The 26,960-nt window shown below is 42.9% G+C and overlaps 2 protein-coding genes across 3 annotated transcripts in view; both read left to right on the top strand.

The window, feature by feature from the left end:
- The first annotated feature begins 92 nt into the window (after positions 1-92).
- On the top strand, positions 93-1,663 carry ADRB1 (adrenoceptor beta 1). Its single transcript, XM_036106199.2, has one exon. The coding sequence runs from the start codon at positions 148-150 to the stop codon at positions 1,558-1,560; it is 1,413 nt and encodes a 470-aa protein (XP_035962092.2). The 5' UTR covers positions 93-147; the 3' UTR covers positions 1,561-1,663.
- A 64-nt stretch (positions 1,664-1,727) lies between these two features.
- LOC144382541 (uncharacterized) overlaps positions 1,728-26,960 on the top strand; it is a 45,889-nt gene continuing 20,656 nt past the window's right edge. For both annotated transcript variants that reach the window (XM_078077094.1, XM_078077095.1), the window contains exons 1-2: positions 1,728-3,285; positions 11,212-11,359. In XM_078077094.1, the coding sequence (XP_077933220.1) occupies positions 3,263-3,285; positions 11,212-11,359 (171 nt within the window). In that variant the 5' untranslated portion in view covers positions 1,728-3,262. The remainder of the gene's footprint in view (positions 3,286-11,211; positions 11,360-26,960) is intronic.

Here is a 26,960-nt window from a genome sequence, read left to right as displayed (position 1 = left end):
GGCGCCCATGCCTCCGGCCCCGCGCAGCGGCTGCCCTGACCTGGCCGCGACCTCCCTCCGCGCGCCCCGCCGCCCGGGCCCCTGGGGTGTTCCCCAACCACGGCCTAACCCCGCCACACCCCCCGCCCCCGGCCTCCGCAGCTCGGCATGGGCGCGGGGGCGCTCGCCCTGGGCGCCTCCGAGCCCTGCAACCTGTCGTCGGCCGCGCCGCTCCCCGACGGCGCGGCCACGGCGGCGCGGCTGCTGGTGCCCGCGTCGCCGTCCGCCTCGCCGCTGACCCCGACCAGCGAGGGCCCCGCGCCGCTGTCGCAGCAGTGGACGGCGGGCATAGGCCTGCTGATGGCGCTCATCGTGCTGCTCATCGTGGTGGGCAACGTGCTGGTGATCGTGGCCATCGCCAAGACGCCGCGGCTGCAGACGCTCACCAACCTCTTCATCATGTCCCTGGCCAGCGCCGACCTCGTCATGGGGCTGCTGGTGGTGCCGTTCGGGGCCACCATCGTCATGCGGGGCCGCTGGGAGTACGGCTCCTTCTTCTGCGAGCTCTGGACCTCGGTGGACGTGCTGTGCGTGACGGCCAGCATCGAGACCCTGTGTGTCATCGCCCTGGACCGCTACCTCGCCATCACGTCGCCCTTCCGCTACCAGAGCCTGCTGACCCGCGCGCGGGCGCGGGCCCTCGTGTGCACCGTGTGGGCCATCTCGGCCCTGGTGTCCTTCCTGCCCATTCTCATGCACTGGTGGCGGGCCGAGGGCGACGAGGCGCGCCGCTGCTACAACGACCCCAAGTGCTGCGATTTCGTCACCAACCGGGCCTACGCCATCGCCTCGTCCGTCGTCTCCTTCTACGTGCCCCTGTGCATCATGGCCTTCGTGTACCTGCGGGTGTTCCGCGAGGCCCAGAAGCAGGTGAAGAAGATCGACAGCTGCGAGCGCCGCTTCCTCAGCGGCCCGGCGCGGCCCCCGTCGCCCGCGCCCGCGCCCGGCTCCCCGCGCCCCGCCGCCGCCGCCGCCGCCGCCGCCCCTCTGGCCAACGGGCGCATCAGCAAGCGGCGGCCCTCGCGCCTCGTGGCCCTGCGCGAGCAGAAGGCGCTCAAGACGCTGGGCATCATCATGGGCGTGTTCACGCTCTGCTGGCTGCCCTTCTTCCTGGCCAACGTGGTCAAGGCCTTCCACCGCGACCTGGTGCCCGACCGCCTCTTCGTCTTCTTCAACTGGCTGGGCTACGCCAACTCGGCCTTCAACCCCATCATCTACTGCCGCAGCCCCGACTTCCGCAAGGCCTTCCAGCGCCTGCTCTGCTGCGCGCGCCGGGCCGCCCGCGGGAGCCACGCGGCCGCCGGGGACCGGCCGCGCGCCTCGGGCTGCCTGCCGCGGGCCCGGCCGCCGCCGTCGCCCGGGGCCGCGTCGGACGACGACGACGACGACGACGTCGGGGCCGCGCCGCCCGCGCGCCTGCTGGAGCCCTGGGCCGGCTGCAACGGCGGGGCGGCGGCGGACAGCGACTCGAGCCTGGACGAGCCGGGCCGCCCCGCGGGCGCCTCGGAATCCAAGGTGTAGGGCCCGGCGCGCGCTGCCGGCTCCCCGCGCCCCGGGAGCAAGAACGCCCAGGCGCCCCTGACGGCTTCCCTGGGGTGGGGGGGGGAAGGGGGGCGGGTGCGAGAAAGAGATCTGTGTTTACTCAAGACCCAGAGCAGGTGAACTCGAAGCCCGCAAACCGCGTCTGATTCATCCAAGGCAAACACAAAAGCCACGGACCGTTGCACAGAAAGGAAAGTTTGAGGAGGGGTGGGAGAGTGGCTTGCAGATTTGTCTTGGGTTCTTTTTTCTGTGTCTGCTTCGGCCTTCTTTGGTGTGTGCGTGTGATGCATCTTCAGTTTGGGGGGTTGTCTTTTTTTTTTCTTTTTCCCTCCAGGTGGTTTTTGACACTTGCTTCGAGGACTGGGTCGTGGAAGGGAGAAGCATAAAAGTCTATCAACTTGGCTTCCATCCCATTGCAGGGAACAGGAGCAGTCAACTGGAGAGAGAAGGGGGAATGACAGTTGTCAGGACGTGTTCCCTTTGCTTTCCAGAGAAATTTCATTTTACTTCCTGAGTAATGGTTTTTCCTGTTCTTAAAGCAAAGGGAAAGGATGGATGCGAAAAGCACGTTTCAAGAAATTTTAAGCTATTCTTGGAACAAGCCTCACTTTGCTTTCTTTTTGTAGGGCAAACCTGCTGTCCCCGTGCGCCTCGGTGGTCAGGCTGAGGGGTTTCTACCTCACACTGTGCACATTGCACAGCAAGATAGAAAGACTTGTTTATATTAAACAGCTTATTTATGTATCAATATTAGTTGGGAGGACCAGGCGCTGAGCCTCTGTGATATGTGACTCTGTCCATTGAAGACAGGACAGAAAAAAAAAAAAAAAAAAGGAAACAGTTCAGATTACTGCACACATGGGTAAAAAACAAAACACAAAACAAGGGGTGGTTCCGAATACCATTTTTGCACAGTGTTAGGAATTGTAAAGTCCACACAAGATACTACTTGCACAAAAAGAAATTAAATATTTTTTAACTGGGGCAGGGGGCAGATCTTACAAAACTAAAATAAAACTGAAACTCTACTTCTGTTGTCTATTATGTTATTGAGCTAATGATTTATTGGAAAAATACATTTTTATACTCTTTTATCATGGTACTGTAACTGTATCCATATTACAAATATAATTATCTTAAGGATTTTTATTATTTTTTTATGTCCAAGTGCCCACGTGACTGCTGGTAAAATTTAGCACCTGTGTGTAAATGGTATTTCCTCTGTGTGTTTTACCAAGTATTTATACTCTGGTGCACCTAACTACTGTGTGAGGGATTGGTCCATGTGCAATAAATACCAATGAAGCACAATCAAGATTATGTACCGTGTGTCTGTAAGGGGTCAGTGATAATGGAGAAGACAGTTTGTTTTGTTCAAAATATAGGCTGGGTTTCCCATAGAGCTCTTTTAATAGCTTTTCATGACTCAGTAACATAGCAAAATGCCTCTAGACCAAATAAGGCATGTACCTACTGAGAGCTGCAGACTTGCCCTAAATTTTCACAGCCGGATTCAAGGTATTCTAGACTACTTATAGATGTTTTCAAGATCCCATCTGCTGCACTTAAGAAGTATCATGTGGGATTGTGTCTCTTTAAAAAAAAAAAAAAGCCATAGAGCCAGGTAAATCAACTGCAACTTTGCACAGAAACGCAGGGGAAAAAACTAACTCCTTGAATAATGAGTTGCCTGCCTGGAAAGAGGTAAGTGGCTTCCACAGTTTGTTTTTGTTTTCCAGTAGAAAATCACAGCCTGCAGATGATGATCAGTGTGTGATGTCTCCAGTGGCCGTTTAGAATGAAAAGTGCTTTTATGTTTAAACAAAAATGTATAAAAACAGCTTTTTAAGTCAACACTTTTTTTTCTCTTACATAATTATATAGACCATTTTTCCAGAATTTGGGGGTGGGCAGGTCACAGGTAAAAGCAAATGTGAAAAATTTTAACTCCCCAGCAACATTGTGACATCCAAATGGATAGGATATTTTTCATAAAATTGGTTTCTAAAGAAAGGATAGTGAAGTTCCATCCTGGGATTAATTCTGCATTCTCCAGAATAAGTTTAAGTCTTTGTCTTTTTATTTTTAAGCAAGCTTTATATTTCATGATCGTACAGTAAGGAAACCAAAGTGAGGATTATAAAGTTTTGACTTCCGACTGAGCTTTAGCATGAAGAAAACTATTCTCTGCTAAGAAAAGCCAAGATTGATTATCCCTTTTTTTTTTTTTTTGCAATGGAATATTCTAAAGATCAGGAGACAGTCTTCTGAGAAAGGTTATCATGATATAGATGTTTTAGAGACCAACAGAAGGTTGTATGAACAAAAGCTGCTATGAAGTTTAACCCCCTTCTCCAGGGAAAAGAAAGGGAGGGAGGGAGAGAGAGAGAGAGAGAGGAAGGAAGGAAGGAAGGAAGGAAGGAAGGAAGGAAGGAAGGGGATGATGGCAAAATTTACTTAAAAATACAAAGAAAAATACTGAAAGAAACTTAGTTCAGAGAATATAAAATCAATCTCAGGATGAAATCTCACTCTTTCCCCAAGAAATAAATAGAGCCCACTTTTATCCTCCCTTACTCCAGGAGTATGTAAGATGCATTTTGTTAGGGGTTTTGTTCATCTTTATTTCAGTTTATAGTAGAAAATTAATAGACAACACCCACAGTTTCATCTGAAGAACATTCAAGTGCCAGGGTAATCCTTCCCTTTATTCTGTTTAGATAAGTCCTTGTGTCTAAATAAAAAGACATTTTCCCAGCCCCATTTTCCAGGCCCATCAAACCTCAGGTCTTAAAATCATGACACTCCTTTAAACTTTAATAAACGAATATATATAATTTAACTACTTGGTCGAAACTCTTTAGTGAGTTGCAAGAAACGACTATAATCTTGGGACCATTTTGTATGTATTTGTAGGAAATAGAAAAAGATTTTTCTAGGATCCCTTGAGTACTCTGAGGATTACAAGGATTCCGAAACAGACCGGGTTGGTGTTTTCCAACTATCCGTGATAACTACTTTTTATTATTTTTGAAGAAGACGGACATTGATTGATAGCAGAAATGCAGGAAGCTGGGCTGTCAATCCCAACAGCTCTGGCAGTGGGAGGAGAGAACTGTCAATCCTCTTTAGTCTGGTGAAATAATACACACCAGAAGTGACAGAGCACAGCAGTGAATACGCAGAAAATCGACCTTACGCCATAGGTTTGTGTGCAACAAATTCCAAAGGCATAAACCTTAAAATTAAAACAGTGACCTTCAATGTGATCAAGATTCATTGATTCACTACATTGGAAATGATGTTGAGATTGTGCAAAGTTCTCTAGGCGTAACAAGATATTCCAGCATCTATAAATGCTCCCTCCAGCGCAGAAATATGTAATTGGGATAGCATATAGCTGAATCCCTTGGTGAACTTGCCTAGATAAAACTTTGCAAATGGAGTTTATTTTTTCGGTCCATGTTTTCTTTGGAACTGGAATTATTAATAACTTCTTTTTTGGGGAATTGTTAATAACTTCTAAGTGGCTATTGTGAAGCCTTTCCTTGTGAAGCACATTTTCCTAGCTTCTTTTAATTTTGCATTTTGAACATGCTAACTTCCTCTGGCAATATGTAAAACTGCCAGACGGAAATTCTGCACCCAAAGTATCAGGATGATATTATCGTTTAAGTTTATAGCAAAAGCTTCTAAGCAAGGGTCTAAAGGAAAATTATTAAGTTTTGCTGCCATATGTGAAAAGCTTTAAAAGAATTTTTTTTAACAAAGTTGGACCCATTAGTTCTTTTGAAGGAAAAACACAAAAAAACCTTAGCAGTAATTCAAATTAAGCACATTGGCACAGATAATTCAGTTTTATTTTTACGTTTCTGGCATATTGTGCTGAGAAATACTAATTCTTTTGAATCCCTGCCAATTTGCGACTAATCAAAATGGAGCAGATATGCACTGTTTGGATTATACCTAAAAATAGTTGTGTTACAGTCACATCAGCAAATGGAATTAAATTAATTTCTCTTTCTTCCCCTTCACACATACCCTCCACATTATTTAAATTTCCATCAAGAATCTTGCTCCTGAATCTGAGAATTTATGACTCAGTGTATCCCAAATTGCATTGCTACATTGCAATGATTTTTAAGCAAACTCCATCGGACTACTTTCTGAGAAATATACCTCTCCCGAAATTCCCACTTTCACCTTGCTTTCATTTAAAGAGTCTCTACTAAATAGCCCTTAGAATGTAATCGAAGAGGCGGTAATACTATAAATAGATACTTTGTGGATTAATTTACCTTCAGCAGAGTCTTTTTACCCTTTTGTGGGAGGAGGGAGATAGTTTCTGAATCAAAAAAATTGGTCATTTGATGGAGGAGTTAATAGGCTTCCAAATCTAATTTCTCTAAAGACAGACTGGAAAAACAGCAGCTCCAAGGAAAAGTTTACACTATCACGTCATAGTTAGAGCATGATCTTTGCAGTAACGTCAGCGGGACCCAAGAAAGCATTGGAAGTAACCTTCTACACCCTATAAACCTTCGCCTTCACTTGCATGTTGTGCAAAGATCACTCTGAACACCTGTCTACCTTCTGTACCTGAAGCCAATTCTTGTCTGGGACCCACCACACTCACTAGTCCTCCTCTTGAGCACTTCTTCAGTTCTTCTTGAAGGAACTTGAAATATCTAGAACATCTAGTTCTAGGTAAACTGTCTTCATGGCAGCATTAATTTCTCATGAACAGTTTCCTAAAGCTCTGATTTTCGATATATCTCATTCCATTCATTACAATTCCTTTCTTCTCTCTCCACATTCCCTTGCTTATAGCTGTTAATTAGTATTAGCAAGATCACGCTGTAATTTTCTTCCTATTTATGCCACAAAACTTACCTAAGATGCATTTTAAATGTCTTAAGTTGGGATTGCTTCCTGAGAATTTCAGTATTGCTCATAATTACAAGTGGAAAAAAATTTTTAACTATTGTTTGTACATTTCCTATAGAAGGTCTTCACATTGAGTGTAGGGTATGGGGCTTTCTTAGGCTTTATTTTTCTGTTTTTCTTTATTTTTCAGTTTTTAACCATATGACCTTGTCAGTCTTTCAGTATCCTGATTGCAACGGATAACATTAGCTATTCCACCTTCAACTATGTGTAAATCAGTTTTCCTCGTCATTATTAGGCTAGGGTGGGTAAATTTCTGTTCTTGGAGAGCAAAAACTTGTTCAAATAGATGGCTCAAAGATTTTGGCTCCTCTGGCTGGCCACTGTGGCCAATGACCTTGGGAAAGTCGGTTGGTTTCTCTGCCACTCAAATTCACTTCCCACAAAGCGCAATCAGTAGCCTTTGTTTGTGAAACCCTTTGAGATAGGAGTTTATTGCTTTGCAAAGTCTATCATTTCAAATACTTCCTCCTAACTTTCCTTTCCCTTTCCTTGCAACTCCACCCACAAAATCCCTATTTTTTTTTCTTTTTAAGTGAAAGGAACGGCTAAGAAAAGCAAAATATATATATAATACCCCATGCATCCAAACAAACAGTCCTTCCCTTTTTATCACATTTAAAGTTCTGCAGAAACCGCAGCTGAATAAAATAACCTTTGCAAACACCGGCTTAAAAAACCTGTTTGCCATGTGCAAAGCAAAAATGGTTGTTTAATGATTTTTCACCCACAGCCACTTTGAGAAAAAAGTCAATTTGGAAAGGTGCTCACCTCTACAATTTTGCATTGAGTTGTAAATGCTAAAAGCAACTCTCTGGATTGTTCTCTTTTTCTGGGCATAGCAATTCAGAGATGAAAAGTGCTGAGGGCAAGGGGAGTTTGTCATTTTGTTTACCTCTTTTGTGGTTTGCAGGGTATCGGGTTTCTTTGTTCCCAACTTCATAAACAGTGACAAACCTACGGGAACTTTACCGGCTTAACATATCTGTCACGTTAACTGGAGGAATTCACCTGCAATCTTGATGTCCTTGTTAAAAATGCTTTTAAAGAGTAAACATGAATAGATGTTCCAATGACATTTTCTGCACTCCAGGGATTTTTCTAAAGCCATTAAAAGTAACATTTTAGTAAGACGGTCCTCTTAAAGAATTCCTTGTGCTTAAATGATTCTGTGATCAACTCTGAAATAATTTTTTTTCTTAAAACAGCCATACTTAAGTAAAACTGAGTCACTAAGAAAAATTCCAGACTCTCTGATGTGGGAAGGACTTTGATATATCTTGTAAACAGTACCACTTTACTATAACAAGTCTACACCTCGGTCAGTGCAGACCACTGAAGATGATGGAATTCAGCTTAAAGATTTAAAGACTTACCCTACCATTTTATAGCTTGTCCTATCAGCAAATGTTTCCTTTGTAGCTAACACAAATCCCTCTTGCTGTGTTGACTCATGACTGATCCCCATAGAATTTCACAAAGGATGACTGACGGATCCACTATTTTCTATATAAAAATCCTTCTGATGATGGGGGCGCCTGGTGGCTCAGTTGGTTAAGTGACTGCCTTCGGCTCAGGTCATGATCCTGGAGTCCCTGGATCAAGTCCCGCATCAGGCTCCCTGCTTGGCGGGGAGTCTGCTTCTCCCTCTGACCCTCCCCCTTCTCATGTGCTCTCTCTCTCTCAAATAAATAAAATCTTTAAAAAAAAAAAAATCCTTCTGATGATGTATATGAAAAACAGTGACCCCTTCCTCAGCTTTCTATGCACTATTTCCATGCACTCATACAATCTTCAAATTCTTTCATTCTTCCTATTGTTCAAAATGGGACTCATCCCAGCTACAGGGATTCCTCCCGGCTCGAGGCTAGAAGGAAATACAGCATAGTAAAGTGTTACGTGTGGCGCCTCTCCGGTGGGTGGCATCGATGTATTGTCCTTCCTAGAATCGTGCTAATTTTTTTTTCAATGTCACCAGAGCCACAAAATTCTGAAGATCTGAAAAAATACCGTACAAAGCAACAAAGTGTAACATGAAAATTAGTAAGTCCTTACGGTCCATGCATAAAGCATCCTTGTGAACACAAGACAAAACAGGCAATAGAAATTTTTCTCCAAACAGGCAATCAAGAAAACTCCTTCCCCAAAGGGCAAATGTTTACAACTCTCTTCAGATCTTTTGAGTAGGAATATACCTGTCCAGCTAAATAAGTTTCTTCACATTAGGTGTGCTCAGGAGACACCTGAGCTATTTAGAGGATTTCTGTCATTTGTCTTTGAGATGTGAGATGTGATTCATACGCTCAACTGTTCTTAAAAGATTGAGGGTACTATGCACTGAGTGAGTGTGCGGCATGGAATGCAACCAGCCTAAGACTCTGAGCCTGTCCCCAAGGCACTCACTCTGGCTGGGGAGATTGGACCTCCACGTGTGGAAAGGGACAAAGGACCTTGAGGCAGGCATGGTTGAGTGCCAGACACATGGGTCGGAAGTCAGGGCTCTAGACCAGTACTATCCGACAGAAATACAATGCAAGCTCTATATTTAATTTTACATTTTCTAGTAGCCACATTTTTCTATTTTTGAAAAAGGTTTTATTTATTTATTTACTTATCTGAAAGAGAGAATGGGCGTGTGCATGTGAGCGCGGGAGCAGAGGGAGAGAGATAAGCAGACTCTTGCTGAACACAGAGCCAGACACGGGGCTCGATCCCACGACCTCAAGATAATGACCTGAGTTGAAACTAGAGTCGGTCACTTTACCAACTGAGCCACCCAGGCTGTGTATGCTGCATTTGTAGCCCATCTTCACTGGGATTCGCCACATTTCGAGTGTTCAATAGCCACATATGGCCCGTGGCTCCTTTACTGACATTTCAGCTCTGGAGTTCAGAGAGGGGGTCGGGTGAGGGGGGCAGCATAACCAGATGTGGGTCTTGGATAAGAGGATAAAATGGCGTGAAAAGCCATTCCATGAGAACTTACCGGGGGAAAGAAATGCAGGAGCAAAACCACAGAGGTACCTGATTCAGGATGAATTTTCAAGCAAATTGCCAATTGTAGACAGTGCCTGTTGATGGGTAATTAGAAGATGAAGTTGGAAAAGTCCTTTGGTAACAGATCAGAAGGCTAATGCAAAAGTGTTGAACTCTAACCTTCCTGAAAGCATGGAGATTTATGAGCAAGAGTGTCATGAGAAAAACTGGTGTAGAAAGAGTAACCTGGCATCAGAGGCATGACAGGTGGATGTAACATCTAAACCTTCATAATAATCAATGATCACATTTTCCAAATCAAAACACTAAGATTTGTTTAATCTCCTATAATGGAGATGAGCTCATTATTAAATTGGCTTTCTGGTTTTTATATCTCAACCTCGGGAGCTGACCCAGAGAAATGCTTTTTTGCCAAGCAGGTTTCTATGTGCATAGGACCGAGGGCCCAGAAAATGCCCGAAGATCATGCCCCCAGTGGAGGTAAGGCATTGGAGCTCAGGTCATTTGTTCAAGGCAATAGGTGAGCAGTTCTGATCAAGTCTAGGTGCCCGACTCCTAGGTCTGTCTCCTATCCATGCACCAAAGGTTTGTCTATAGTCTCTTGCAGGATAAAGACCTTGTCTTATTATCTTTAACTCTCCGATGCCCAATGCATTGCCTGGCATGGGTTATGCACTTTGAACCTCCACAGGCAATTTGACTAGAACCAGAGAACCAAGTTCTCTGGCTTCTGCCGCCAGCCAGGCTCATAGTGTTAACAGACCTACCTAGAGCTGTGCACTGCGAAAAGATCTGATGTGACCCTCTATTTCCTTTGGAAATTCAGATTTTTCCTACAGACATAAAGATTAATTTCTCTAAGAAAGGTGCCAAACCTCACACTGACATGCATATGAAACTAACTCTGCTAGTGTCACAGGAAACAATGGGGTTCTTTCCCAAATACTTCCAAGAAATGAATTTATTTCTAGAAATGGCACATAGATTATTGGAATTATGTACCTTGACAATGTAAATTCAATGAGTATGAGGGTGGTATACTGTATATTATCATTCTTTAAAAAATAGGCATTTCACTAAAACTGTTAACTCAGAACAACGTGTTCTAGGCTCTAGGTTCAGTTGTCAACGTGCAAAATAGTTGATTTACTTGTCACGTATTGTATTCCATCCAAAATGGGATTTTCTCCTTTCTTACTGAGAGATCTATAGCCCTTTTTCTTGCTGGACTTCAAGAGAAAAAGCCCCTTTTCCTACCCTACGTGGTCTCCCTGGACCCCAACAGTCAACAGAGCTAAGAGAATCAATCAGATTCTGCTTCTCCAACACACAGATTTCAGTTTTAAATTTAACATCTGCATTTCTATCCCGTAAGAAATGACCTTCTATCCATAAAAAATGTATTTGGAGCGAACAAACAGAACGGCCCTCTCAAAGTTTGCATCTCCCACTCAGGCCTTTTCCACTTGAAACAGATTCACAATCGTTGTCTTCCCATCTTAACACAAGAAATAGAGCTCATGTCGAAACTTTAGCTATTTCAAGGGAAATTATATGGATTCTTGCCTTTTGACAAAGCATTGGGACTTTAGCTGGTGTTCTTTATGTATGTATGTATGTATATATGTATGTACTGAATATTGTAGGATTCATTTAAATAGCATTATATTTGTATTACCATACCAGGATTATTGTTTCCAAGAAACTCAGTGCTGAGGCTTCAGACCGGGAAGGTGGACAGCAATACAGAGGCTACCATGAGGAGACCTCCATGAAAGGCATAGCTTTCAGGCATTTACAGACCCTCAGCCTTAAACGCTCAGAAACTTATTTGGTAAGAATACATTTCTCTTAGGTCAGCTCCTGAGATTGATATATAAAATCAGAAAGCTAGTTTAATAATTAACAATGCAACTGTCAGAAGGCCTCTTACAAGACCTTCTCTTTCTCTATGCCCAGGGAAGATAATTATAATCGAAAGATTGCTTAGCAAGCATGGGGTCAGAACAAGGGAAGCTGGTTGCAAAATTTAATGTTAAGGGCATCAGGCTAAAATTTACCAATGCATTCATTTTTTTTTTTTAAAGATTTTATTTATTTGTGAGAGAGAGAATGAGAGACAGAGAGCATGAGAGGGAGGAGGGTCAGAGGGAGAAGCAGACCCCCTGCTGAGCAGGGAGCCCGATGCGGGACTCGATCCCGGGACTCCAGGATCATGACCTGAGCCGAAGGCAGTCGCTTAACCAACTGAGCCACCCAGGCGCCTACCAATGCATTCATTTCTACGGTGGGCTGGAATATTGGAAATCTGCTGGCTTTATGACCTACTCTCGTTTCTTTCCTCAATAGGGCTTGGATGGACACCTGCCTACATTTGAGTCTGTCTCACCTTTTTCTATCACCAAGGCCCCCACCTTCCAACTGATAACATTCTTCCTTTATAGAAGTTAACATACTTAAGCAGGTCACTGTCAAGTCTTACTGATCTGGCTGTCTTTTTGTGAAGACAGTATATCTCTGCTCTCACCCATTATTCCTGAGTTCATGGAACGTGGGAGTGGGGACAATATTTTGCTGGCTCACCTACAACATTGAGATTAAAGCATATTCCCCGCTAGAAAAGCTCCTGTTTCTGTTTCTACATTATGAGAACCCAGGTATTTGATTCCATTAGTTTTGTGAACAGAAATAGCATTGTTTCCATTTCATTTAATGATATAGAGATATAGATAGATATGTACCTATTTATCTCTCTATAGAGAGAGAGATTAGGCAAAATATATGCTATAAGTCCACAAACTCTTATTTGAGGCTCTGTGGGGGCTGGAGGTGCTTTGGAACTCTTGAGCATTTTTTGAGTTTTAGGAAGGCCGTGTGCTACACACGCATACACTAAATATTACATAATACCCTCAGCAGGGTCCAGGTCAGAATTTTATAATCAAACATTAATGCCTCTTCAGTGAAATGTTTGATTATTCATACTAAGTGGATAAATAATGACTATAAATAGCCTCTCACTAGTTCAGGTCGGGTTTTGTTGCCAAATGAGTCCAAGTCAGGTCACATTTACTCTCAAATGATTTATGGAAAAACTCTATCCTCAGAGCTTTCTGGATTAGGGAATTGAGAATGAGAAACTGTGGACCTGTAATATGGAATGTCCCCTTGTAGAATGGCATCTATTTTTCAGGGAAGGCAATGAAACATATTGAAACCTACTAAATATGCTAAATCAATTAATTTATGAGTAATACTATTCAATAAATACTTATAAAAGGGGTAATAAACACAGTTATCGAGACAGTGGCGATTTTAGGGAGGTTTTAAATATTTTATTTATTTTAGAGAGAGAGTACACCTGTGCGTGTGACTGGAAGGGGGAGAGAATCTCAAGCCGACTCCCCGCTGAGTGCAGAGTCTGACTCAGGGCTCCATCTCAGGACCCTGATATCATGACCTGAGCCGAAATCAAGAGTTTGGACCCCTGTAGGGAGATTTTAAATAACTAAGGCTGCATCCTATTAGCAGACATTAAGAATGGCCAAGGGCAGGGAAGCTGGCTTAGTCAGGAGAGCATGTGACTCTTGATCTCAAGGTCATGAGTTTGAGCTCCACGGTGGGCATGGAACCTACTTTAAAAAATAAAAAAAAAAAAAAAATGGCCAAAGGCATGATGGTGATTGGTGGGCAGTTTCTTGGAAACTATTGAAAAAATTTTTGGAAAAAAATAACAATATATTATGTAGCCAATCTTGCGCTTGTCTGCTTATCTACATGTCTACATCTACCTGCTAAGAAAGCATCCTTGATGAATACATGGCTGATTCCAAGGAATCTCAGGTTTGGAATAGACCTTTAAAATCACTGTAGTCCAACTATCTCTTAGAGCAAAGAATCTTCTTATCCTTGGGCCCCTCTGAGATTACAAAAGAAAAAAGAAAAGGTTATGATCTTCACCCAGAAACTTGCACATACATAAGAAGTGAAAAGTGTCACAGTCATTGTCAAGGGGTCTCTTGACCCCTGGTTAAGCATTCCTGCCTTAGATGCAAGCCACATTTGAAAAGAAAGCTAATGTTTTATCATTTCACAGCAATCAGTACCCTACAGGGCTTCTTTAGGTTGCCTCATAAATTGACTGTTGTCATATGTTTCAGTGGTTTCTGTGATATTTATCTCCACCTATGATTCTCAATGCAATATTTATAAGATAAACTCTCTTGAACTCATTGTGACCCTTTGTCTTTAACTTAAATGTTGAAAAAAGGAAACATAATGTCATTTTTAGCTTTCCTTTGTGTATTTTTACAACCCTATCACCCATAACTCAGAGGGGAGAAAGAACAGAAAAAGAGGTCCTCTACGGAAAGACATAAAATTCTCTACTAGTCCATGCATCAAGCATCAATTTTCAATTTGACATTAACTGGGAAAGGAAATGATGAAGTAAATTTTCTAAGTGTTGCGCTGTCACTGGAGAGAAGATTTATATTAGTCTCTCGCTTCAAATCATGATTTAGATTTGTCAGTAGCAGTCACGCCATTTCCTCTTTCTGATGTTTTGAGGAGTCTGATGGGAGAGGATTCTGGGTGTGCTGCCATATACACTTCCTTCTGCACACTTATCTGAACAGTTCATGCAAAGCATCCTTTTCAATCCAAGGGTCTTAGATTCACTCCCCAACACCAGCACCTTGGCACTGCAGAAGGGATGCATGAACCAACTCTAAGATCCCATGGCAAAGGCTGACTTCCTTTTGCACGGGAAGTTAAGAGAGCGATGATTCCTGCCGTGTGTGGACAGAAAAACTTCCCTGCAACCTCTCTCCATTTAGTCTGGTGAAATTAAATATGAACTGTCCTAAGGGCAAGCTGGATCCCAGCTGAAATCTCACCCTGTTGCTAGGCTCCAACCGACAGCTCGACGCTCTGTCTTCATGAGCATATAAAGACGATGCAGGCAAAAGACCAGGTAGGTCAACAAAGGCACCACAAGGCCAGGTGACTGGCTCCTCACCCTTCCTGCACATATTCTCCTTATCAGGCTCAACCCTGAACTTGGGGAGAGTGATGGAGAGCTCTCCTTAGGTCAAGTGGCCACGGGATGGGGAGGGTTTTCCTTCACATTGTTACCCTTGAGGACCACTTCTCCTCTCCCAGTAGGACAAAAACTCTCAGTCATAATGATTAATGTCACTGGCTTGTTCCTTTGCTGCTCTTCAGTGTCAAAAATATGCCACGACCATTAAAAAACACAAAATGTGATCGGAGCTTGAAAACATGATGCTAAGTGAAAAAAAACAGACATAAAAGCCACATATTGCATGATTCCATTTATATGAAATATCCAGAATAGGTAAATCCACAGAGACAGAATAGAGGCTAGTGATTGCCAGAGTCTGGGAGGAGGGGGGAATGGAGAATGCTTAATGGGTAGGGGGTTTCCTTTTGGGGTGATGAAATTGTTCTGAACCTGGAGAACAGTGATGGTTGCACAACCTTCTTTTTCTAATTTTATTTAATTTCTCTCTATGTTTTGTAATATTTTAAAAAGATTTGTTGATTAATTTGAGAGAGAGAGAGAGCAGGGGTGGCAGGGGCAGAGGGAAAAGGAGAATCCCAAGCAGACTCCCCACTGAGCACCACAGTGGATCTCTTGACCCCGAGATCATGACCTGAGCCAAAACCAAGAGTCGGGCACTCAACCGACTGAGCAACCCAGGAATCCCGTGTTTTGCAATTTTTTTTTTTTTTAAGTAGTCTCAACACTCAACATGGAGCTCAAACCCACAACCCCAAGATCAGGAATTACACACTCTACCAACTGAAGCTGCCAGGTGCCCCTCCCTACACAGCCTTTTTAAATGTATTAAATGCCACTGAATTGCTCACCTGAGAATGGTTAAAATGGTGAATGTTAGGTTACGTGTCTTTTACCCCAATAAAAAGAAAATTCGATGGGGTCCTTTTCTACTAGGTTTGCAACTTATTTAGATAGATAAAACCATGTAAAACAAAAATTGGGGGAAATATTCCAACACAAGAGAAAGAGAAGGGAAGAAAATTTATTCTGGCTTTAAAAATAGTTAAATTTATTTTTATCAAAGTTGAAAGCAAGCAACGAAGAATCTACATCTTCATGAGCCAATGCGATTCCCTCATTTCACAGATAAGGAAGTTGAGGCTCCCATGGTAACCTGGTCTTGGAAAGTAGACATCCAGATTTGAATCTGGTTCCGTAGATGTATTGGCTGTGTGACTTAAGTGCAGTTACCTAGTGTCTCTGAACTTCAGGCTCCACAGCAAAAAAGTGGGATGGAAAGTACTTGGTACTGTACTCCCCTGAAAGTCCCCAGACCATCTGTGGATACAGCAAAGCCACATTTATTAGAACTTACTGTGGTAAGTGAGAACACCATCTTCACAAGTCTTAGCAGTGTCTCAAAAGGGGAAGTCAAAATGGATATTTATAGGGGTTTTAGGATCTGGTCCCAGTGATTTACAGCAGCTCTTGGAAGGTGGGGCTGACTGAGCTGGGCAGAGTTATAGCATCACATGTATGGTCGGTGGGCATAGCAGAGCAAGGGGTTTGAAACAAGTCTTGACAAGTAAACTGTTGTTTGAATAGCAAGCTATTTGTCTGTTGCTGCTGGTAAATTGATCTGCGGGATTTCCTGAAACAAACTGTGCAGTTATTTATTGGTTTATAGTCTTATCATTCCTGAGGGAAGGCTTCCTGAAACAAACAGCTAAATCACGTTGACATGGCTGGTCTCAGTTCCAGGTTCTAGAATTCTGTTGTTTGCTGTCGGGGTCATAGTTCTCAGAGCTACTGTGATCATTCATCAAGCATAAGCCCACCCAGTTTCTGCACCCAATAAATCCTTTATGTTCTCCCAGAGTCTCACCACCATTCCCACTAAAAACTCGCTTCTAGATAGTGAATCTCAGCCAAAACCAGAACCAACCAAGTCTTCCACCTTGCATTCCCGAATCCTTCCCACCAGCCATGATTGGATTGGGTTCCACTTGTCGTGGTACAAATTAATCCAGCCCCAATAAAACTCCCAAATCTTTTCACCATTCAGGACAAAGCAGCAGCAGAGCAGAATGGTTACAATGGCCACAGACCTAGGTCTTAAGTTTGCAGTCACTTGCTCTGTGCCGCGAGGCCAGTGATTTACCTCTTCAAACCTTGCTTCCTCATCTGTTAAATGAGGATGACAGCAATTGGCACTCAATACATATCAGCCCATTTTCAAAATGAAGTAAGTAAATTCATAGCCCCAGATTCTAATTCAATTTTGTTTCTAGGGTTGAACAAAGATGAAGTTCCTTTGTTTTGTTTTCACTTACCCCTTATCTTCTGCGAGGACCTGGGAGTGGTTCTCAGGATGCTGAGAGCGCCTTTCCTGTGGAATCCTGAGCCTGACCTGCTCAGAGGAAAAACATGGAATCCCGCAGGACAGACTGGTCAGGAGGGACCCACAAACAGATTTTCGGGATAAAAGACAGATTTTTAGATTTTCAGGCAGCCCAGAGTTTAGTTTGATTATCCGAACTTAGTCAAGCCTAAATTCTCTTTTTTACTACTTGTTTCCTCTCCTCTCTAAGGTGACTTCCATTACCTCTCCTGGGCAGAGCTGTTGACATTTTTAATGGCTCCATTTCAACCTGATTTATTGCCTAGGGGTCAAGTACAACCGTTTTTTGTTTCCGTATTTATTTATATAAACTAGCAGTTTGTCTGACCTGTAGAATTACCCACATCCATATGGCAGGCTAAATCTATGACACGAGAGTATTATGAATAATTCCTATTCCAGGCACTTCCAATGGAGGCATCAGGAAAAAAAGCCCTTGAACTAGGGATTGGGACTGGCATGGCTTCTAGTGCACCCCCCCAACCCCCAGTAAATTTGGGGGAGTGATTTTATGTCTCTTAACCACAATACTGAATTTGTAAAAAGACTGCTGGTTGAACAAGGTAGCAGTGAAGATCCTTTTCTAGCTCTAATTGTAACTACCTTACATTTAACCATAGATGTGTTCCTGAAAGTTCAAGTTCTCCTTGAAGGAAAACTCAATAATTGTTTAAGGGGTTTTAAAAGAGTTAATTGATTTATATTTTTCCATCCAGAAACACCAGCTCCAGCTAGAAGCCAGGTACTAGTATAGGTAATGGAAACACACAGTTGCCAATCCTGGCCCCTGGTGGAGGAAGTGGACAATGTCAGTCTCCAACTGAATTAGGCAGGGTTTACCATGAGGACCGCCCCCCCAAGAGGGAACAGATCCCCAAATGGGCAGGGACAGTCCAAGAAAGCATCGCCAAAAGATTTCAAGTGAGCCGGAACTTGGTTGATGAGTGGTTTTTGCCAAGATGGAAAAGGCATTCCAAGCAGAGAACTTTCCAAAGGCATGGAGGCCAGGAAGAATAGGCTGGATTCCAGAGATGGCAAGAACATTTCCATGGCTGGAGCGTAAGGCCCCCAAGGCTAGTGCAGTGGGAGAGGATCCGTCGTACGCAGGCAAAAGCTAGACTGGGAAGGTGTTTATACATCTTACCAAGAATTCTGGACTTCATTCACTGAAGGCTTCAAGTACAAGGACAACCAACTCAGACTTGAGTTCTTTTGCATGCACTCCACCAGAACACAGAAGAGGGACTGGTGGAGAAAGAACTGGAGGAAGGGACATGAGTTCAGTCAGTCTCGATGATGAGACAAGGCCATAAATTGCAGAAAGGAAGATAAGCTTATTTGTGGGTTTTCTGGGCAGGGGAAAGTTCAAGTAAACAGAGCTAGATGTGCAGTTTGAGGTTCTTGAGTTTGATGTGGACGCCCAGGGAGAGATACTCACCAAGCAGCTAAGAGAACAGATTTGTGGCTCAGGTGGGCTAGAGAGAGAGATGTGGGGATTGTTGACCCACCTCAAAGGAGAAGTTAAAAGTGAAAACGCTCTCACAGCACCAACAAAAACACAACAAAACAAGCAAGAGAATCATGATGGGGAGGGGACAAATGTTGGGGAAGGAAACAGTCATTTCTGGTTTCCTTAGATTGTTTTCCAAGTGACAATATTTCTTACATCTTCACAGATAAAAGTTTCTTCTTTATAGCCAATGCAGACATTATATAAGAGCAGGTAGATAAAAAAAAAAAAAAAATTAAAAAAAAAAAAGAGCCGGTAGAAAAGTACAGATTCCAGGATTATTAAATATAATGCACGTATGCATGTGATGTGCGTATCCATGCACATGTCCATGCATATGCATGTGTATATATATATATCCTTTCTATATGTGTGTGTGTGTATATATATATATATATATATCCTTTCTATATGTGTATATATATGTATATAACCTTTCTCATTCTAGGAAAAGCTGGTGCATCAGCTCTGAGCCAGGTGAGTTGCCCAAGAAGAGCGAGGAAAGGGTTATGTTCTCTTCCTTATAGTTTTAATTTATTGTCCAATTTATACAGGACTTTCCCCAACATCATTAAAAGAATGTGTTTGGCACCAAGGACTTGGTATCAGGCAGACAACATACTTCTTACTTTAGAAGTGCCACTGGTAGAATAAAGAGCCTGAGAACCGGAACTGCTGCCAGAAATAGCAGGGTAAATTCACCCACTTCCAAGAAGGTCACTCAGTTTCAGAACAGGGTGCAGGCAGATTGAAGCAGATTCTTGGCACCGCCACCGCTGTGTCTGTCCGTTGCATAACTTACGGCTCTTAGTTCCCTTGACCGAGAGCGCTGGTGTTGACCGGGCATTTTCTGTTCCTCTCTGTTACACTGTTTTTCAGCTATGTCAAAATAATCGCTATTATCAGGTGACCTTCCCTAATAAGTCCGTCTCCCTTCTGTTTTAAACTGCTACCTGTTGAGAATCCTATTTCGAATGAACAATTGCCACCAGGGAGCTGTCATCTGTCAGGTTTTAAATGTTTGTGAAGAATAGGAGTCCCAGACATGTAGTCATTAGACAACAGAAAACCGTAAACAGTCAGAGGGGCAAGGGACAGCAGACGTTAATTACATCTGAATTCACGACTCCATCTGAGCCTGGGAAGAGGGATCCATGGTCAGCAGCAAATCATAAAGAAACGGAGGGGGTTTGCCCTTAACAGAAGCTGTTCTGACCCACAGGGAACTACATCACATTAATAACTGAAGCTACGCTCCTTGTGTCTTGGACCTGTCCTAGAGTAGAAATTAGAAAAATAGGATAATAATAAAACAAGAAGGATGTATAAATACAGGAGGATGCTTTAAAAACCATCGCTCGTCTTTCTTTAGTGTTTCTTATTTAGCACTACGCTAAATGCTCTCATGGATGACGTCACTCGATCCGGGAGAACACTGTGAGATGAATATTATCCCATTTCAAGGATGAAGAAACTAAGGCTTAGTGAGGTCAAATAACTTGCCCTGAGTGTGGAGTTGGACGGTGGCTGTACGGGGCTTTAGGCACACTGTCACCCTCCTCCAGAGCTCCCCCTCTCGTCCACCCGCATGCAATGCTCCAGACGGTCCCCCACCCAGGACACCAAGTGCCCTTTAATGGAAACAGAAGTGGGAGCACCACCTCCCCATCCCCCTGCGGGGTTCTCTGATTCTCCCCTGCTTTGTCAGGTGGGCCGTGGCAGCTTGGGTTTTGGTTAAGAGAGTAACTCTCCAAATGACCCTGGAAGGGTGGGGAGTGAAGGTTGCAATTTATTGGATGGCCCCATTCTCCCTACCTCAACACTGGACCATGATGCCCTGAGTAATGTCCAAAGGTGCAAGATCCAAGGATACTTCTGCATTTGTCAATTTTAATATCAATTTTAATATCAGTGGCTGCTTCTGTTTTACCCAAAAAGACTTTTTTCTTTTCTCATGCATGACAAAATATGTGTTTTTCTTTCTGATCTCTACCCTGCATAACTCATTTCCATGGTCCCCCAGTGTTTTTCCACAATTTCCCCTGATTTAGGGAAATTCAAATTTCCACATCCCCAGACCCCTAAGATGTAGACTATTTAATGCAATTGAGCAGAAGACATGTAAATAGCAGCCCCAGATTCATTGGATTATTTGTCATTAACAACCACGTGCATGCAGGGAGCGGGATAGAGTCCCGGCTAATTGACAATCACCCAGATATGAATATAAAGCATCCCTGAAAAGCTAATTGTTAAGTGTTTATTAAAGCCTACCCGTATGCCTGTGCTGAAAATTAGAATACAAAAACATTTCCAAAGAACTTAGTCTGATTGCACTCAAAGGAATAATTAGCAGAAAATACATCCCTATATGTAATCAAGTGTTAAAATGCGTAGAATGTGATTCAACTGATCACAGGCTGTTGCATAACCATGTTTTAGATACACACCTACAATACAAGAGAGGGAACTACCATTTTCTTGGTTAAAAATCAAATAAAAAGTCCATCATTTCCTATAGAAAGCTATGAGATCAGGCTAAAGACATCAGTCAGGCTTTTTCTTTCAGGCATTTAGGTTTTTCTCTTATTTGAAACTCATTTTAAAATCTTTGACATATTTAATAAGAGATGCAGTCATAATGGTCACAAATAGTACTTTCCGGTGCAAATAAAAATTGTTATCTCATTACCTACTTGCTCCTGGGAAGTTATTTCAAAAACGTATTTTCCAGGCTGATGCTGTTTTTAGGATTTTACTTTTGAAATCCGAATAATGATAGCCCGCTCCTCTCCTTCCCCTGAAATGCGTCTGCTGGGAGCCCTGATGCCACAGCAAGGATTTTCAAGATCTCCTAGAGAAAAGACTTCATAAACTTTACAGCCAACCTCCGGCTTTGAGGAAGAGAAGGCAAACGCAGCTGGCCGTAAGGAGGCCTTCTAAATCCCTTCTGCTTATAGTGCTGCTGAGAAGTTTTTCCATGAAGCAGTCCAACCCCTGTTGCCGCAAGACCTGTTTTAGTTGGTTTTTTTTTTTTAAACAAGTCAGTAAACTAACTGGAACTTCTGTCCAGTTTGATGACTCTGTATAAATGGGTGCGACTTTAACTTGACATGTTCATTTCTTTCTAGAAAACAATTTATATTCAGAGAATCGTGGAGTCCCAGAGTGGCAACGACCTTAACAGTTATCCAGTCCAAACACCGGTCTCACGCTTGAATTGTTCATTTCAAAAGAAGTCTGTTTCCCAGAGCAGCTGAGCTGAGGTCCCAGAGCCAGATATTTGGCATGTCCCTGTCCCTTCCGAGCAGGTCAGTTCAGACATCATCTCAGGGGTGATTACCCTTGCTGGGCAGTGTGGAGAGATTCTGAGTGCTAGGTTTGGGAGACTGTGAGGAACGGAGACTTTTCTTCTAATCCTTTATATATATATATAAATATATATATATTTATATATATATTTATATTTTATAAATATATATATTTATAAAATATAAATATATAAATATATATATTTATATATATTTATATATTTTTATATATTTATATATATATAAAGATGCCAGTATTATTATTCCCATCTTCCATATGAGAAGACTGAGGCCCAGAGACTGAGTGAGGCGAGCTTGGAACCAGGCCAGTCAGGTTCCAACACCTAAACTCCTTCTATACTTGTTCTACTGTACCACACTGCTAGAATATTTTGACAAACCCAAGAAAAAATAGGGTGGGGGGAAACCTTTTAAAAAGAGATTAAGTTGGTTTGTTAATAGGGTGAACTAGAAACCGATTTATGTGTGGTCACCCAATAGCGCCAGGTATCTGTTTCTCCATATTTCTATTTATCTTTTCTCAAAAAAAAAACAAAAAACAAAAAACAAAAAACTACACTTATGAAAGTTCCCTGCATGTTTGTCATTTTATTATAAACCTCCTCTAAATATGTAAAGATTTGAAAAATTCCTCTGCCAGCCAGCCACCCATAAAATAGGAGGATTATTTTCAAATCGCAGGGCTGGAAAACCAACCAGAAGAGAATAAATATACGACCTGGCAGAGAGAGGTACAACAGGATGAAAAGCTCAAAAATCCAGGGCAGTGGTTGGGAGAGTGTGTCCTAGTAGACATATGCTCATACAACGGTGGCGCGAATCAAGTGCTCTGAGTAGGACAGCAGAGTGTCTAATACCTGCCTGGGGTAAGGTCTCCCCAGAAAGGAAGCTCCCACCTGTGCAGCGACCAAGGGCATAGAGAGAGTCCTGGCTTGGACTGCAGGCAGGAGCAGGGGAGAGGCGTCTGAGGTCAGAATAAAGGCCCGATGAGCCCGTTCCACTGAATCAAGATTAATTGACTAAATAGGATAGATCCTTACTTGTAATTACCTCTCTGTATTTTGTCTATATTCCCAAATCTCACGTAGGAGTACAGGAAGAAAAAATATATATATATTTTTTTTATCGTGAACTGTTATGTTGATTATGCAGAAAATACAGGGAGGAGGGATTCCAGAGAGGGAAAGTGAGCACACAGCAATGAAAGGGAAAATCCAGGGACACGTGGGTGCCGCAGTCAGTTAAGCGTGTAACTTCGGCTCAGATCGTGATCCCAGGGTCCTGGGATCGAGTCCCACATCGGGCTTTCTGCTCAGTGGGGAGACTGCTTCTCCCTCTGCCTCTGCCCCTCCCCTGCTTATGCGTTCTCTCTCTCTCTGACAAATAAATAAATAAAATCTTAAAAAAAAGAAAGGGAAAATCCACTCCATGGGGGATAACAACTACAGGTTATCAGCAGCCACACCAGGAGGTTTGTGTTTGAGGGGGTCTGACTCATTTTCATCCAAGAATTCAGCAAAAGGACCTTACACAAAGGGTCAGATGTGATTTTCTATCGTTTGAGTTTATATTTGTTTTTTTCTGATCGCAACTGCTCCGTCCGTGGCTGGCACATCTGTAATTGACTTCGACCGATCTCAACGGGGTTTTCCTTGTCCTTAAAATTTTACATTTTATTAAACAGGAAGAGAAAGAGAATAAAAAAAGTAAAGATTACTAGGATCGGGTGTCTATACACCACCACCTACTAGAATTCATTAACATCTGGACACCAAAATCTTTTAAAAATAAAAAAATAGGGGTGCCTGGCTGGCTCAGTCGGTGGAGCATGGAACTCTTCTCTTGGTCTCAGGGTTGTGAGTTCGAGCCCCACGTTGGGTGTAGAGATTACTTAAAAATTTAAAAATTAAAATAAAAAAAAACAGAGCTGAAGTTCCTTGGCTTCCTGCCCAGTACCACTGTCTGTTCTCCTTCCCCAGAGGTGACCTCTGTCCTGAACTGATGAGGCATCTTCTCTCAGGCTTTGATACTTCTACCATATAAACACATTGTCTTGTTACTTTTAAAATGTTATAGGCATTATATTGTAGGCATTGTTCTACAATTTGCTAATTTGTAGGCATTATTCTATGATTTTCCAGCCAATAGGTTTTGAGATCGGGCGTTCTATATCTTAGAGTCTCTGTGACCACTAGTTGAGGGAACTATTTTTAAAAAAGGATGATTCCGGGCGCCTGGGTGGCTCAGTTGGTTAAGCAACTGCCTTCGGCTCAGGTCATGATCCTGGAGTCCTGGGATCGAGTCCCGCATCGGGCTCCCTGCTAGGCAGGGAGTCTGCTTCTCCCTCTGACCCTCCTCCCTCTCATGTTCTCTGTCTCTCATTCTCTCTCTCTCAAATAAATAAATAAAATCTTTAAAAAAATAAAATAAAATAAAAAAGGATGATTCCTATAGGGAAAAAGTTCCTGTTAGATAGTGAAAGATTAAAGTGATGATATATTTTTTAAAGATTTATTTATTTATTATTTTAGAGAGGTGAGTGTAGGTGAGCGGGAGTAGGGGGGCAGAGGGAGAGGGAGAATCTCAAGCAGACTCCCTGCTGAGCATGGAGCCCAACTCGGGGCTGGATTCCACGGCCCTGAGATCACGACCTGAGCTGAAATCAAGAGTCGGACACCCAACAAACTGAGCCACCCAGGCGCCCCTTAAAGTGATGATATTTATGCACAAGAGAAAGACATTAAAGTCTTTTTAAAAGGCACCCAACTGCACCTCCGAGGGTATCATGAGGATCTCTGGTCTATTAAATTAAAAAGCACAACATGTTAATGAATTACAATGAGTACTGATCAACCAAAATACTTGCGTTTTTATTTCAGGAAGCTCTTTTATTCAAATGAAAGTGCTTTGAAGATGAAAGCACATTTTTTTCTCCCAGAATTAAATTATTTCATCCCTCACACCACAAAGTTTGTTAAAGTAGAAAAAGTAAATACTTATGTTCTCCCCTTTCTATGGATTTTCAACTTTTATTTCTGTTACGACTTTTGCTTCCATTTTCTATCCTTATGTCTTGTTACAGTTTGTCACTTCCCTGTGCTGAGAGAGAGTCTTTTTTAATCCCTCAAATTATGCAGAATAGTGGTTTGGAGGGAGGCCTCATTAACCTTATTTTTGTGTGTGGTTTTCTTTCAATATTTCATTGCAAGGCAATCTTTTTTTAAAAGACCTCATGCTGGTGAATGGAAGTTGAAATAGAGCACAACAACTTTTTTGGAGTCTGAAGGTCTGTGATGTAAATGCCCAAGTTTGTTTTTAAAAGGTTTTCATCATCCATTGTATAAATATACACATTTACATAATTTCCAAAACATGCACTTTGAAGCCCCAATCTTTTCCACGTTATCTATCAGTAACTAGTAAATGTGAGATCTGCAAGCTGGAATTCCAACATGTCACTTTGTCATTTTCAAATTCTGTGAGGGAGGGCTGGAACTCAGAGGGCGGATTTGGCCCATCTGGCTTCCAGAAAACATCTTTCGGCATGTAATCTACTTTTGGAGGGAAGAGGATTCGAGCGTTTTGATAAACTTGGCCTCTATGGAATTAGACCAGAGGGAACTGAAGTGAAATGAATGTTTGGAGGCATCTAACTTTCAATTTGTCCTTCCAGGTAACATTTAGCAATTCCTTCTAGGGTCCACTTTTCTCATCTTGCCCCCTAACTTCTGGCCAAGGCCATGGAGATTTCAGTACAAGTCAGCTAAGACAGTGCACACTGCCCATTGGGCATGGGGGGGGCGGGTATTACTTGTATTTGAGTTGCTTCCCACGGGCTTGACATGCCCTGGTTTGCAGCAGAGGGGCTTAGAGAGAGGAGAGGACTGATTATAGTTTCAGTGAGTTTTGCTTCCCTTTGGCTTGGCGGGGAAACCTCCTGGATGTAACCTCCTCAGATGCCCACCTGTGGCTGAAACCAAAGAACAAGGACAGCCAGAGACCCTTTGGTCCAAACCCTCTACGAGGCCTTGGCTGGACCTGTTACCTGGCCCTCTCTAAGTGTCTCCCAAGAAGATCCTTTTGTATCTTTTGCTTCAACGGTGCAGGTCATACATTTCAGGCTTGCCAATTAGGCAGAAGAGTCTTCTTTTGATCTGTGGTGACTTTCTTGTTCACTATGTTGAAATTATGTTTTAGATGTCATCTTTTCCTATAGCTTCTTATATAGTTTGTTTCATTGTTTTCTGTGCCTTTTTATCTTTAAAAAATAAAATGGAGAATAGTAAGGATAAGGGAAGAATTTCAAACGAAGGGGCAAGATGCCAATTGTCCCTCACTCAGCCCTTCCTGCCTGTCAGTGGATCTCTCATTTCAGTTCCACATGGTCCCCTTGACCTTGAAGACAGCTTTCTGTGAGAGTTCTAAGTCTCACACCTAAGATCATTATTCTTGGCAGCTCAGTAGGGGATACAGGCTAAAATACTCCCTTTGGGGAGCCGTAATCCCAGCCCTGAAGATGGCTTAGTGGGGCCCAAGATGCACTCTTATCTTTAGATGAGCTAGCTTACCAATTAAAAGTCTGGATTTCTTATCTGCAGAACTGTCTCACACTGAGGTGATAGGGAGGAATGCTGGATATTCTCCTTCTGTCCTTCTAGACCCGCTTTCCACCCTTCTTCCATCCCCAACCTGCCTTTTTAAAACACTCAATGGAGGCGAAAGTAAATCCTTGAGCCAGACCAGGACTAGACTGTCCTGTGCCTTGATCCCACCACCACCAACACCACCACCAACACCACCATCATCATCATCATCATCAAACACTTGTTAAACACTTGCTCTTTGGAGGAGCCCTAGAATACAAAGAAGTATAAGATGCAGGTCCTGCCCCAGAAGTGTCTCTGATAGTGTGTGACCCCAGGACATGCATATATTTGCATTTAAAAAGAGGAGCCTGACCTGTCTGAGGCCGGTTAATGGGCCAGAGCTTGATGCTGAAGGTTTTTTTTTTTTCTTTTAAGATTTTATTTATTTATTTGAGAGAGAATGAGAGACAGCATGAGAGGGAGGAGGGTCAGAGGGAGAAGCAGACTCCCTGCCGAGCAGGGAGCCCGATGCGGGACTCGATCCTGGGACTCCAGGATCATGACCTGAGCCGAAGGCAGT

Source organism: Halichoerus grypus, chromosome 7 (assembly GCF_964656455.1).
Source record: "Halichoerus grypus chromosome 7, mHalGry1.hap1.1, whole genome shotgun sequence".
Classification (NCBI taxonomy): Eukaryota; Metazoa; Chordata; class Mammalia; order Carnivora; family Phocidae; genus Halichoerus; species Halichoerus grypus.
The sequence above is the reverse complement of the archived record's forward strand: the minus strand, read 5'-3'. Positions and strand labels throughout refer to the sequence as shown.